Raw genomic sequence first — 14,781 nt, 5'->3', positions numbered from 1 at the left:
AATCAGTCAACACTGTGATTAAAGCCTCAAAGAATACATAAAGTTTTACACATGCTGACAGACTCTGAATTTCTTTTGGTATATCAATAAAGACCTGGGAAAAGATATTATTTTTTACAATATGTGTAAGACTCATTTAGACACAGCATGGAAGCCTCTATAATTTTGCTAATTTACATAGATACATATATGTGTGTGAACATTTATATATGTATGTGTGTATGTGTGTGTGTAACTGCAAAGCACAACCCAGGTTTCTTTTCAAAAGGAGCAACCAGTTCAAATGCACAGCTGGATATGGCTGAAAACACATAATTAGACAAATTGGATTTAAGAGCTATGTAAGGTCTCAACTGCACCAGTAAATAAGAAGCTGAATGAAACATTGTGATTGCTGCTCTGGTGCCCGGAAAGAACAGAATATGTGTATATGTGTGTTTTGGGCAAATAAAAGGCAATTACTGGGAGTTATGGCTTGTAGTTGGCATTCCATGAAAGTAAGACTATAGAATGCTTCACAGTGAGCTGTGGTTGGGAATAAAATATTGTCCATGGCTAAAAGGGGAGGTATCTGTTAGAGAGGTGCCTAAAAGGAAAAGATTTGGTAAGTAATTTTTTGAGTTATATTTCAGGAGAAAATAAGGTATTAAAGAAATTGAAATAATTTACACCTGCTCAATAGGTTTGTGACAATTTGTAGAGACTATTAAGTACTAAAGGATTTGGTAATATATTTTTTTCTTCTAATAGTGAAACTTTACAGCCCAGGCAGGTAGATTCTAGAAAAGATACTAAGTCTATAATTTCTGATTTTTTCACTAAGAATTCTCAAACTAATATCTAATTATTGAAGACAAGTACCGCAGAGGATTTAGAAGCGCAAGGAAATTATAATTTTTCTTCTACTTCAAATAAACTTATTTGAACGCTTGTCTCAAGGCAACTGAATGAAAAGTAGACATTCCTTCTCAATAATATCCCTTACGTAAAAGTGACAGAAAAGCAATTGTCCAAGATAGTCCTCTTTTCTTAAAGAAACTATTCTTGATTAATTGACAAAAGAAACTATTTGTCCCATGTTACCAGGTGCTTGTGGCATTTGTGGCTTGCTGTCAATGTGCAATTTCAATATATACATATAAAATTCTTGCCAGTTATATTGATTTCTTGTCTATTGATATAACCACTAAAATTTCCACTAGTAATCTTGTTTTTGGCTAGGCAAACATGACCAAAAATGTTTTAAATACCTCTATTTCACAAAACATGTGTTAGAGACAGCAGCAAGTATGAATAAGATGTGGGATAAAAGTCCCTTTCTTCAATTTTCTAAGTTAGTCAGAGAGATAGAGAAATCGCATATGTAATATATAGAAATGATATTGGGAAATACTGTGTTTGTAACTTCATTCATCAGAAATTTATTTTTTTGATTTTACATTACATTATTTTGAAGAAGTTTATATTTAGCTGTGTTACCATTTGGAATACACTGTGGATTACTTAATAGGAAAGTTCTCATATGTCACAGAATGTCTGTGCAACCATTATTATATAATAAATAAATATTACAATAAAATATTTTACACTATTGTTAAACTGATGATCAAATAACTGCTCTCTACATACTTATGGACACAATACAACTATTGTTGATATTGTAAAAGTCAAGTGTGGGCCCTTAATGTAAATTTTTAAAATCTATATAAACTGGAGAGAATATAAAGCTGTCAAATAGATTTTCATCTTTGAAAAACCTTTATTTTTTTTTATTTTCCTAATTCCCATTTGGCTGGAGCGATAGCACAGCGGGTAGGGCGTTTGCCTTGCACGCAGCCAACATGGCCGACCCGAGTTCGATTCCTCTGCCCCTCTCGGAGAGCCCGGCAAGCTACCGAGAGTATTCGATATGCCAGACACAGTAACAACAAAGTCTCCAATGGAGACGTTACTGGGCCCGCTCGAGCTCGAGCAATTCCCATTTAATGAATTATGAAGTTCTGTAAGTTTTATTTGGAGAAGACACACACCTTTTCATTTATGTATGGAAAAACTAAACTCATTTCTCCCAATGATTAGTTTAGTGAGTGGAATAACTGAAAGGGAATAAAGGTTGACAGGAAAATAATGAAATGATTATCGTGTGGCCAGCTTCTGTTTCTCAGTCTACATCCTTTTGATAGACTGAATTTTGTCTCACATATTCTAAAACCTTCCCCAAAACCTTAGAGAAGACAGGTGGGTTCTGTTTAAAATTTTTTAGGTTGAATGAAAGCACTTCATCCTTGAGTCCCTTGAACAAGTATCTTAATACATCCTCAACAAAGAGAAGGAAATTTGCTATTGTTCAATGAAGAGTTCACTGAATTAGATATTTTATGTACTCTACTAAGCCAACAATCATCTGTCATTCCTTCCAATACTGGCAGAGAAATGAACTGAATTGAATAAGATACATTGGTTTTGTCTGACCACTAATCATGTTGTGATATTGGTATTAATCCCAGATACATTAAGATATAGAACAATGCAGGGGAATCAAAGAAAAAAATCATTTGGAAAAACCCATTCAGAACTAAAATCACAGCTAATTCTCTGGTACACTCTCCACTCTAGTTCTTACCAAGGTCCATAATGTTAAAAATACATGAACAGTTTCATGGATTTTGATTAAAGAGTTATTAGTTGTGAACTGGTACAACTTTTCTCCAAATCTGAGTTTCTGTAAAAATAATTTCTGGTTTGTAAAACCAAGTTCAAAGTTGATCTTATCAGAGGGACCAGGAATAAGAACAAAAACACGTACAAGTAAGAAAGTAGAGACTTACTGTATCGCGTTGCCTGTTATCTTTCCCAGATATTATCAAGAAGTAGTTCCATGTCAGTAGTGACAACAAAACCAGTGGTATCATGTAGAGCTCAAAGTTCCAGACAACAAAGAGAAAGAGCTGGAGAAGAAAGAAAAGAGATAAAAAGATGAGTCAACACTGAATTTCATTAAATGAACTGTTTTCGCTCCTCCACTTCAAAAACACTAACTAAGTGCTTCAGAACAGGAAGATTTATCTTGAAAACAAAGCCTTGGGAACTTGTTAGACATTCTTCTAAAAGCACAACTGACCCCTAGAAAGCCACTGTTAAGATTTTTACTTTGTTTCATTTTTAAATAGAAAAAATGCTATCCTTATATTGTCAATGAGGTTATTTTAATTTTTTTCTCCAGTGAAATTATTCTTAGGCTGTACAAAATAAAATGAAAATAAAAAAGCCACAAAATGAGCTCACTAGGTTGTCAAAATAGCTGGTAATCTGACTTAATGAGAAAGAATGAATAAGTATTTAATATCAGAGACTTACAAAACAATCTTACTTGGACAACACAATATAATAAGTACAATAGGCTGATGAAAATACCAGTCTACACCATAGAGTCCCAAATATTTCACATTATGAATAATAGCTGGTACCAACAAGTATTTTTTAAAAGAGTTGGGTTAACATTTAGCATTACCATAGAAATCAAACAGCTATTTAAAAAAAGAACAACTTTGCTGAAGAAAATAATTTAAATTATCAATTTCTATTGTCTTTTAAACTGAACTACTCCATTAAGCATATAAACGATATTTTTTTCATTGTAGGACAAATGTTATATTTAGAACTCACCTAAGCTGGCAGGTAGGATTCATTCTAAAAGCATCTACATTGTAAACAATCAGCACTGGATATGAAGTCTGAGTCCCCCACTGAACCCCACCAGATTTTCACAATCCTGGGCAGGTGAACTAAAATTTCTGAATCTGAGACTCCTGCTCTCAAATTAAGATGATAGTAAATTAGATGTTTAGTTCAGAGTTGGACTCTACTCCAGATGCTACGTAACCCAATTACCTCTCTGCAATTATATATCATTCCCTTTCAGTGCTTCCCTCTGTACATGGGGATTTAAGTTCAGAGGTTATACAAATTAGAGTTTAAATGTAGTAAGAATTGGACACATTTCTTGGTATCAAAAAAGTACTCGACTTAAGGGCAAATATCAGTTCCTCACAAAATTCATACAGAGAACCAGCTAGTCACTAAGGGCCTTGGATAGTGCATATTCTAATACCGAACACTAGAAAGTCAGCACCCAACTAAGATTTAATCAAGCCCTAATAAAACTGAGAATCCGAGTAGACTGGTTGGAGGGACACAAACATTCTGCACTTGACAGGTAAAACGGGTTAGAGAAGAGGCTGCAGCAGACATTGCCCAGGCGTCACGTCATGGACCATTTGCAGTCTTGTGGATCAGTGCTTCCCAACTTTCCCCTCACTGTGGCCCCCTTCCTGACCTAACTTTCCTTCTGCAACCCTGTGTGACAAATTGGCCTTCCAATCTCATATCATGACATGCAACTCACTTCCTGCCTCATTTATGTGATTTTCATTTGTGAACCCTTTGGAATATATTGGGGACCCACAAAGGGTCATCCGGCTCCTCATTCAGAAACTGTTCTAAGTCAAGCCCAACCACACCTACAACTTATCTAAATGCAGGGGGAAAACAAATACTGTGGGGTTTCGTTGTGAGTCTTCTGTTTCAAGGACTAGAAGACAGGTTCAGAGCTTTTGAAAATCACTCACTGTGTCTCAGTATTTTCATTTCAAAACAGAGGCATACAGACCTGATCAGTTTCAAACCTTTCTCTAGAGTTGAAAATGACTGGGGGCATTGCCAAACCATTTGTACATTTCACTGTGATAACAAATTTTGAAAACTGTATATTTGACTGAATTCTTTGATATTCACAACCCAGATGGACCCCAGAAAGCATCAATAATGGCTTAGCAACCTAAGAAGTAAATTTGGATAGAATTACATGGTAACTATATTTTCAAGTTCTTGAATTTAAAAAAATCTCAAATATGTCAATGTATAACATACACGCACATCTTTTTTTTTTCCCTTTATTTTATTTTATTTTTTTTAAAGTTGTAGATTTACAATTTTTTGTGCTTTGGTTTCAATCATACAATGATCAGATACCCATCCCTCCACCAGTGCCCATCTTCCACCACCATGGATAATATCCCTCCCACCCCCATCCCCCCATCCCCCCTGTCTCTGTGGCAGGGCAATCCCCTGTGTTCTCTCTCTCCTTTTGGGATACACGCACATCTTTCTTTTTACCACTTTCAGTAAATCAAAGTATTTCCATTTAATTTTGGAAATTTATAGTATATTAACCTTACAGATATGGATCATAAAAGATGCTTATGATTATTCTATTAAATTTATTTTTAAACTAGACTTCTTTGTTCAGGATTAAGATTTTTGTTGTTTTCCTTGGTATTGGGCCACACCCAGCTGGGCTAAAGCTAGGTCCTGCCTCTGCACTCAGATATCATTTCTGGAAGGAAAAGAGGACCATATGAAGTGCCAAGGATCGCCATGGATTAAATTTATTTTCTAATGAATTAAAGAAAATTTGATAGATGAATAATGTAGAGGGAAAATTATTCTTGACTAGATTTTATTTCTTAGATTACAGGTAGTAACGAGAAGATAACCTCTTTGAGAGACTTGATATTTTATGTGCTAGCCTAGACTAATACTTGAGGCATAGGAAGTGCTTATAAATAGGTATTTTCTGAATTAATACATAAGCAAACAATGAATTTACGTGTTATTAACATAAGTCTGCTAGTTATTTGTACTAGTAAAGATTTCAATGTGCCACTGTATCAAACCAAGTGACACCAAGAAAATGTGTTAAAAATCACAATCTCGGGTTACACTAACAAATCTGAGATGTCTTTCTCTTCTGCTTATCATCAACTTAAAACATTTTTTGAGGAGAGGAGGTTTTTTTTTTTTATTAGTGAGACATCATGAGGTACAGTTGCAGACTTACAAATTTTTGTGCTTGGGTTTCAATTATACAATGATCAAATACCCATCCCTCCACCAGTGCCCATTTCCCACCACCACGGATCCCACTATCCCTCCCACCCTCCATCCCCCCCACCCCATCCTGCCTCTGTGGCAGGGCATTTCCTTTTGTTCGAGGAGAGGAGGTTTTGAGTCACACAAATCAGTGAGCTGACACACATCACAAAGAACAAAAGGAATCAGTGTTAGGTGATTATGGAGAAAACAGACTCTCATTAGCTGCTGGTGGGAATGTTGACTGGGTTAGGTATTTCAGGAAAAATAAATATGGACTCTTCTCAGAAAAAAGGAATTAAGTTTTCACATGACCCCACAGTCCACTTCTAGGCATCTACCTCAAGGGCCAAAAAACTCTATTAGTAAAAGACATTTGCATTCCTATGTTCATTTCAGCATTATTCACAATGCTAAAATATGGAAAAACCACAAGCTTTCAAAACAAATGACTAGAAAAGAAAATATGGTACACATACCCAGTGGAATTCTATGAAGGTAACAGAAACTGATAATTGGTCTTCAACGAATAGCTTACCATGTGGGCAGGGGACAAAAAAGGGAGAATAGAGGATAGGATGAGCGGGACACTGAGACAATGATGAGGGACGCAGATGTTGGAATGTTTCATGCAAGAAAACCTGTCATTGATTGTTTTATAAACCACAGTGCCTAAAATAAAATAATAACAAATAGCGAAAGGAAAGGTGGGGGTTAGAGGAATAAGGTAGCTCAGAAAAATGCAAAAGAAACAAACAAAACCAACAAAGGATCTGTCCTTGGTCCTGATTACTTCTCTGTATATTGAGAGACTATAAAAACCAGCTCCCGGAACCCGTGCGACATCTTATTATGATATCTTATTATCTCATTCCTACTTTGGACAAACTGGAATGCTACCGAATGTAGCCTGCCCACATGGTAGAGTCTGGCAAACTCCCCGTGGCGTACCCAATATGCCAAATACCAGTAACAATGATGGGTCTCATTCTCCTAAAGAGCCTTGAATATAGCACTTTCTTAAAAGTCTCAGGGCTAGGATGAAGGAGACGTTACTGGGGCCTGCTCGACGAATAACAGGATGGTCGTGATTCGTGATTCGTGATTTGAGGTGGTAAGCAAGATAAAATGGGTTGGAACAGTGTGAAAAAGAAATCAAGGAACTAGGACAATTATTGAAACAGCCACAGAAAATAAATGTAGTGATTAAATTTCTAGAATTTATTCTGACCATACTTCCAGAATCTCTAATCATTAGTGTGGCACTTGGAGAGAAAACCTGAAGATTCTAGAATTCTTTGATGTTCAACTGGGTAGTCAAAACTCTCACCCATTTTTAATATTTCATCTCAGTTGACTCCATCACTATGTTATTCTTTCCTTAGTTTTCCTCTTTGTGACCATCTTGCCAACTTTCCCCCTCTTCCTATGCATTTTTTTGGCTTTTTGGGTCACACCTGGCAATGCACAGGGGTTACTCCTGGTTCTGCACTCAGGAATTACCCCTGGCAGTGCTCAGGGGACCATATGGGATGCTGGAAATTGAACCGGGGTCGGCCGCATGCAAGGCAAACGCCCTACCCAGTGTGCTATTACTCCAGCCCCATCCTCTGCATTTTTAACAAACTAAGGCTATCTACAGTTTACTCTCATGGAGTTCTTGTCTTCATTTCAAACAAAAGTTTTAGTACTACATCAGTTCCTATTCATTAGAGATCCTGACTGTTTAAAAAAAATTGATAGTTTTCTTAAAAGTCACTAGATGGATCTTGAGATTTGCAATTGCAATTATATAGAAAAAATGTTCATGTAACATTAGGATGATGGTAATAAGTACACAGAAGTTTCTTAGTCCTCTTTTCCTGGGTGTGAGAAACTCTATCAATCTACCTTGTTCTGTCAGCCATGACCATGGAATTTCTCAAAGGACTGTGGTTGGGGGACACAATACAAGAAGCACAGGAGCTTGAATCAGGCTCTTTTGGCATTCTAGCTTGTTAGTCACTAGCTATGAGGTGATCTTGAGAAAGTTACTAGATTTCTCTTAGTTTTATCATCTGACAAGTAGAAATTATACTATTATTTTTCAGGTTTGAGATGGACTTTACTTAGTGCCCAATACCTAGAAGTTTCACATCACACATTAGGTATTATTAGAAGCAGAAAATATTGGCTTATATGATATATAATTTTTGGCCTTTCTTATAGCTTACCACTATTCTTATACCACTCTAGAATCCATAGCTAATGGTGGTTTCAAGCATTAGGGCTAAGTCAAAGAAACCATACCAATTATAGTAGAAGGATACGATGAAATGAGTGCCATTTTTCAGTATTTTTATATTTTGTTTGTGGTGATTGCATGTAGTAATAACCCTAATTTGCTCACATCTTTCTGTATCCAAGCCTTTTATAATATCTTCCTACAGTGACAACTGCGGTCGGGTCTCTGACTTGCTTTGGTCAAGAGGAAAGAATGGTGCTCACATAGACTGTATGCTAATCACAGAAGCTTAAATAGCACCTGTCAGTTGGGACTTGCCTTCTGCCTTAGAACTCTAAACCACCATGGCAGCGAGGCCAGATTAGTGCGTTGGATGATAAGAGCCACTTGGGGCAGTTTCTGCCATCTTCCCAGACAAAAGTCAGGTGGTATCCTGGTTTATATCTGTCTATGTGAGCAGAAGTTAACTAGAGATACCTTAGTGAGAAAAGCAGAAAACAGGAACAATACTCAGCTGCTCCAAGTTGCTGACCCACAGAATTATCACTAAACAAATGGAAGTTGCTTTAAGCTACTAATTATGGAGTGGTTTATTATATGGCAAAAGATAGCTGATAAACATTCTACCTCTAAGGAAACAATATGTTATGGTAAAAATGGCTCAGGCCAGAAGTTAAAGATGAGATTTTAGTTCCATTTCAGCTAAATATTAATCACAGGACCTTGGGCAGACCTGCTATTCACTTTTATTTTAGTCTATTATTTGTAATATAGGAATGGGAACACTTTCCTACTTTACAAGTTGGCTGTGGAAAATAAGTGTTACAACATATGTAAAAATGCCTTACCAAGCACTGCATAAACACAAATAATATCAATTAATGCATTTCATATTAAATGTATCAAAAGCACTAGAGACATTATTAATAGTCCCATATAAACGATCTGGACTGGAGAGATAATACAGCAGATAGGGCATGTGCCTTGCAGGTGACTGACATGGGCTCAGTTCCCAGCACCCCATATGGTCCCCTGAACCTTACTAGGAGTCATCCTTGAGCACAGAGCCGAGGGTACTGTCATGTGTGGCCCCTAAACCAAAAATAAATTAATATAACAAGTGCTCTTTGAGCAGTTACAGAAGAGAAAGCTGTCTCTTGGAGGATTCATGAAGGGTGAAGCATAGGAAATGTCAGAGATATTTCACTTAAACTTATCCTAGTAAATAAAACCAGAAAAATCTTAATTTTTATAGAAACTCATTATTACTAGTGAATGACATTAACATACATTGAGATTTTGTGAACCCCGATATTAAAACAATAATATTTTAAATATTAACAATTTCAACAATTTTATGCCCCAGAGAGAAAAGAATAATTAGTTTACTATTCAAGAAACTTAATTTTATTATTTTTATTTATAGATAACAATAGCACTGTAGCACTGTCCTCCTATTGTTCATCGATCTGCTCAAGTGGGCTCCAGTAAGTCTCCATTGTGAGACTTGTTTTTACTGTTTTTGGCATATCGAATATGCCACGGGGAGCTTGCCATGCTCTGCCGTGTGGGTGGGATACTTTCGGTAGCTTGCCAGGCTCTCCGAGAGGGATGGAGGAATGGAACCTGGGTCGGCTGCCTGCAGGGCAAACGCCCCATCCACTGTGCTATTGCTCCAGCCCATACATAACAATAAATTATAGAATACATAATTATAAATGATAATTAATTTATTAAACTTACTATTCAAAAATTTTAATTTCCTTAAATTAATTTTACTATTTTATAAAATTAATGTTAACTTTCCAAAATTAAATTTATTCAGTTTAATGGATCTCACTTCCAATCCATATTAAAAAAAATTAAATACAAACACCCCTGATCTAAACAAGGTGCCCAGCTTGTGCTATTAGCAGCAACATTTCCAAATGATACTCTTGAGGCTGGAGATGGAGAGACAGTACTGCAAGCAGGGTGCTTGTCTTGCACACAGCCAACCCAGGTTTGATCCTCAGCATCCCATACAGTCCCCAAGCCCTACTAGGAGTGATCCCTGAACACAGAGATAGGAGTAAGTCCTGAGCAATCTGGGTATGCACCCCCCAAATATTTTTTTTAAAAAAACCCAAACCTCAAATGCAATTCTTTTCTATTTGTGCCAGCAAAAGCAATCTAAAATGTTAATCATGTGTTGAAATAGACTCTTCCACACATCTATGATTTACTGCCAGGTAAATAACAATATTGGTTTCACCAACTTTCTTATATTACATTGAAGGAATCAACTTTGGGGATAAAATCGAGAGGCTGGGCAGGCAGACAGTAATATTTTCACTTTATAAGAGAGGAGGCTGATGTTCAGTTTGAATGCTGTGGAGAGATACCCTATACTAAGTGGCAGAGCCAAGCTCAGATTTCTAACACCATGTACTTTCAAAACATTTAAGAAATATTTCAAGGTAGCTACCAGGCTAGAGCGATAGCACAGCGGTAGGGCGTTTGCCTTGCATGCAGCCAACATGGCCGACCCGAGTTCGATTCCTCCGCCCCTCTCGGAGAGCCCGGCAAGCTACCAAGAGTATCTCGCCCGCACGGCAGAGCCTGGCAAGCTCCCCGTGACGTATTCGATATGCCAAACACAGTAACAACAAAGTCTCCAATGGAGACGTTACTGGGCCTGCTCGAGCAAATTGATGAACAACAGGAGGACCGTGATCTTACTTCAAGGTAGCACTGGTTTACAAGAGCAACTAGTAAAACTTCTTACTAGGTGTCTATAGTAATCAGGGGTACAATGTGACCACACCATCAGACTGCAAATATCCTTCCACTGTTGTCAATAGCATACTTGATCTTTTTCCATACTCCCTCCTTGGTAACCTCAGTTGTGTTGTCTGAGTCAATGAATTTGTTTTCATTGTACATTATCTACCATCTACAGTTCTTTGCTTCATTTCTTTATGGTATATCAAAAAATAAGTGACATTATTTGATATTTGACTTTGATATTTTGATTTCTTTTGACTCACATCACATCTTCTAGTTCCATCCATGTTGTAGCAAAAAGCAGGATTTCAGAGGCTGGAGAGAAAGTACAGTGGGGAAGGAACATGCTTGGCAACCCTGCACTACATATGGACCCCCAAACCTTACCAGCAGAGTCATAAATAAGCCCTGAGCAAAGCTGGGTGTGTTTCCCCTCCAAACACTAGATTTTATCTTTTCTCATAGCTGAGTAATATTTTAGCTAAGTGTGTATATAATATGATTTTTCTTTCTTCTTTTTTTTTTTTTTTTTTTGGTTTTGGGCACACCCAGAGTTGCTCAAGGTATGGCTCTGTGATCAGGGATCACTCCAGGCAGTGCTAGAGAGACCATAGAAGGTTTTGGGGATTCAAATTAGGATTGGTGGGATTCAAGGCAAGTGTCTAAAGCCCTGAGCTATCTCGCCAGTCTAGCACAGTTTTTCTACCCACTCTTCTTTTGTCAGTCATTCCACACCTCAGCCACTATAAATAGCACCGCAATAAACAAAGGTGTGCAAATACCTTTTAATTTTTTCTATTTTTGGGGATAGCTACTAAGGAGGGGAATGGCAGGGCCAAATATAGCTCTGTTCCTAATTTCTTTATAAATTGCTAGACCATTTTTCTTTGAGGCTGAACCGACAGTGAGTAAAGGGTCCAGCACTGGTGGTTTCTGGCCTTTCTCATGCAAGCCATTCTCTGTACTGGAAGGTGTTATCTTCTCATTGTTTTGATTTGCATTGCAGTGTGCTTTCTCAAATATTCTGCTACCTCAAAGGATCATATCTTGAATATTGATGCTCTGAATGTACCCATTATGAGAGACTGACTATTCAACTCATGGATTTCCTACATATCTATTTCTTCTCCTTTCTTTTGCTATGAGATAACTACTTCTGCCCGAATGCAGAGAAATGGAATCCCACACCTTAGGTGCTTCAGTAAAGGCCTGGATAGCAAAGAGGTCAAAAACTAATGGTCAAAAAGAGGTTTATGGAGCCAATTTCATTCTGTCTTTCTCTTGCTATCTGGAATGGCTCTGAATAATCAAAAGTTGACTATTCACCAGGTCTCTACTTTGATGGATTTTTGTCTGTCAAGATTGTTTAGAAGAGGTTAACAAGGTGACTATAAAGGCAAAAATTTGAAAATGAATGAGCCAATTACATTTACTGAGAAAAAAAGCCTTTAAAACATGAATATTAAACAAATAAAAACCCCTTTTCACTTAGAAGACAAATGAAGGTTGAGTGAGGTCTTTCCACATATTTAAACAAGGCAAATTACATAGAGTGAATGATTCAAAATGTTAAATTTTATAGCAACACCTCTTCTTAAGAAGTGCAAGGTATGCAAGATTTTCATGATTTTTCTCCTTCCTTTGAGTCTGAGTTGCCAGAGTCCCAGGCAGGCCTTGGCCATTCATATCATCCCATCAACGGTGCTGTCATTGAAGTACAGGCTGTGTTCAGTGATCATTCAGCACGACACACGGCACTATCCCCGGGGAAGCGCACTTCAAAAAAATCATTTAAGTTGGAATATTGAATATCCTATTCTTTTGCAAACTACAGTATATTTTAAAAAGAAATCTCATCCAAAATGATTAACACTTCCTACTGTTCAGGAAAAAAAGCCTGCCCTTTCAGACTAACAGCTGTGCGTCATTAGCTCTCCAGTGATGAGATGTGTTTGATGAGTATTTTTCTTTCTAATTAAGAGATGAGATTCTCTATTTGACTGTCTCTTCAGAAAAAAGTGGAGAAAAAAAAATTCTCTGCCTACATGGAAAGGCCATCTCCTACAAAACAATTAATTATTTCATGGCCCTTATAGAAAATCCTTTTCCTTCTTAATTTCGATTCATTTTTTTTTAACACATGTATACTTAGGCGTTCATAGTATTAACCCCTTTTTCACTCATCATCCATCCTCTGATGTCTTCCTCCTTGTTTTATCATCTATTTCAGACTAATCAGATGAGGAAATGAAGCAACGGCACATCTATGCTTACCCTAACAGGAAGCATTTAGGATAGAAATATTTATTCTCTGCTGAGAGGCCTAAACGTAGAAATATAAGAAATATATAAGAACTTTCTTTTTAAGGAAATAAGTAATGCTTAAAAACACCTTCAAGGTGCTTAGAAATATAAAAAAGTGGTGCTGGCTTTAAATTAATGGCTTAAAGCAAAAAAAAAAATTAATGCTTAAAAGAAAATCTTTTTACTTCTGCTGGTAGGACTGCCTTAATAAAGAAAGCTAGGGTTTGTAAAATGAGACTTAAAATATTTGGCTTTTCTTTTTGAAAGGTCATTATCAAGGTTGTAAAATTCCTGAATTGAGAACATGATTGAGAGAACAGCAAGAAGCAAAGCACTGCATATGAATTAATCCTATCAACTGTGTCCTTAAGTCCTTTTTGCACAAGGAAAGAAAGGAGAGAAATAAAATGGTGCCCTTTGAAGCCTGTGGGTGTAGTATTGTCACTTTCCTACCCGAAGCATTTATATAGGTATGTATGTACACACACACACACACACACACACACACACACACATCTATAATATAGTATGCAGAAGGAAGCTAGGTATATATCTTATACGATAACATGAATTATCACTTAAAGATTTAGGGTACAACAGGAACACAGTGAGTAATTAAACCCACTCAGCATTTGCACTAGATTCTTTATGTCTTTTAAATTTTACCACATTTGGTGAGAAATGCCTAAAAAACAACTAAAACTGAATGCACCCTGCCCATTTTTTCTTCTTTGCATTAAATCAGACTTTATACACCATCAATCTTCAGAATTTCTAGGAAGAGGGCGGCTTCACCTTCATTTAAATAGCCAGATGGCATTATTGCATTTTCTAAGATCTTTATTTCTAGTTAGCGCCACTAAAATCTTTTGTACTCCCTCTATTTATCAGGGAAAGTGAAGGCATATTTAGTAAATCTGGTTAATTCCTAGCATACTGATAACATTTCAAAGTGGTTTTAGAACATGGCAAGATACTCTTTTGAAGAGATACTTTGCTTTGGTCAAATTTGAAAACAAATATCAGAAAATTGGTGAGAACCTTAGATCCACAAAATGACTCCAACTTATTTTGCTGTTTCCTGTGGTCATGCCACAATGATATACAGGAAGCCATATCTGTTCCTACACTTCTCTCTGGCCAGGCTTCTGTCCTTTCTTAATTAAAATAAGAATGAACGGTGAGATGGTCCTGTCAACTGCTTTCTTTTGAGTTCTTTGACAGGTACCTAAATGACAAGATTAATTTTATTGTGTTTTGGTGTGTGTCAGTATGTGTGTGTGTGTGTGTGTGTGTGTGTGTGTGTGTGTGTTTTATGTGTTCAGGAGAAAAAAATTACACTGCACTAAACCAAATGATTCCTTATATTGATTAGGCAAAACATGTCCAGAGAACCTCTTTACATGTCTGGCTGACAGAACAGTATATAATTTGGTGTAGAAGCATGAGAACTTAGCCAACTTACTGGCAAAGTTTTGTATGATTTAGTTCATTTACTGATAATATTGAAAATACATAATTTACCGATTTTATATAAAACTATGTATAAGAAACTC

The 14,781-nt window shown here is 36.7% G+C and overlaps 1 protein-coding gene across 7 annotated transcripts in view; it reads right to left on the bottom strand.

Annotated features, from left to right (window-relative positions):
• The window catches only part of MCTP1 (multiple C2 and transmembrane domain containing 1), a 653,067-nt gene that overhangs the window by 113,459 nt on the left and 524,827 nt on the right, over positions 1 to 14,781 (bottom strand). For all 7 annotated transcript variants that reach the window (XM_056112545.1, XM_056112546.1, XM_056112548.1 and 4 more), the window contains one exon: positions 2,829 to 2,948. In XM_056112545.1, the coding sequence (XP_055968520.1) occupies positions 2,829 to 2,948 (120 nt within the window). The remainder of the gene's footprint in view (positions 1 to 2,828; positions 2,949 to 14,781) is intronic.

Source organism: Sorex fumeus, unplaced genomic scaffold (assembly GCF_029834395.1).
Source record: "Sorex fumeus unplaced genomic scaffold, SorFum_2.1 ptg000018l, whole genome shotgun sequence".
NCBI lineage: Eukaryota > Metazoa > Chordata > Mammalia > Eulipotyphla > Soricidae > Sorex > Sorex fumeus.
Note: the sequence above shows the minus strand (reverse complement) of the source record. Positions and strands in the feature narration are given on the sequence as shown.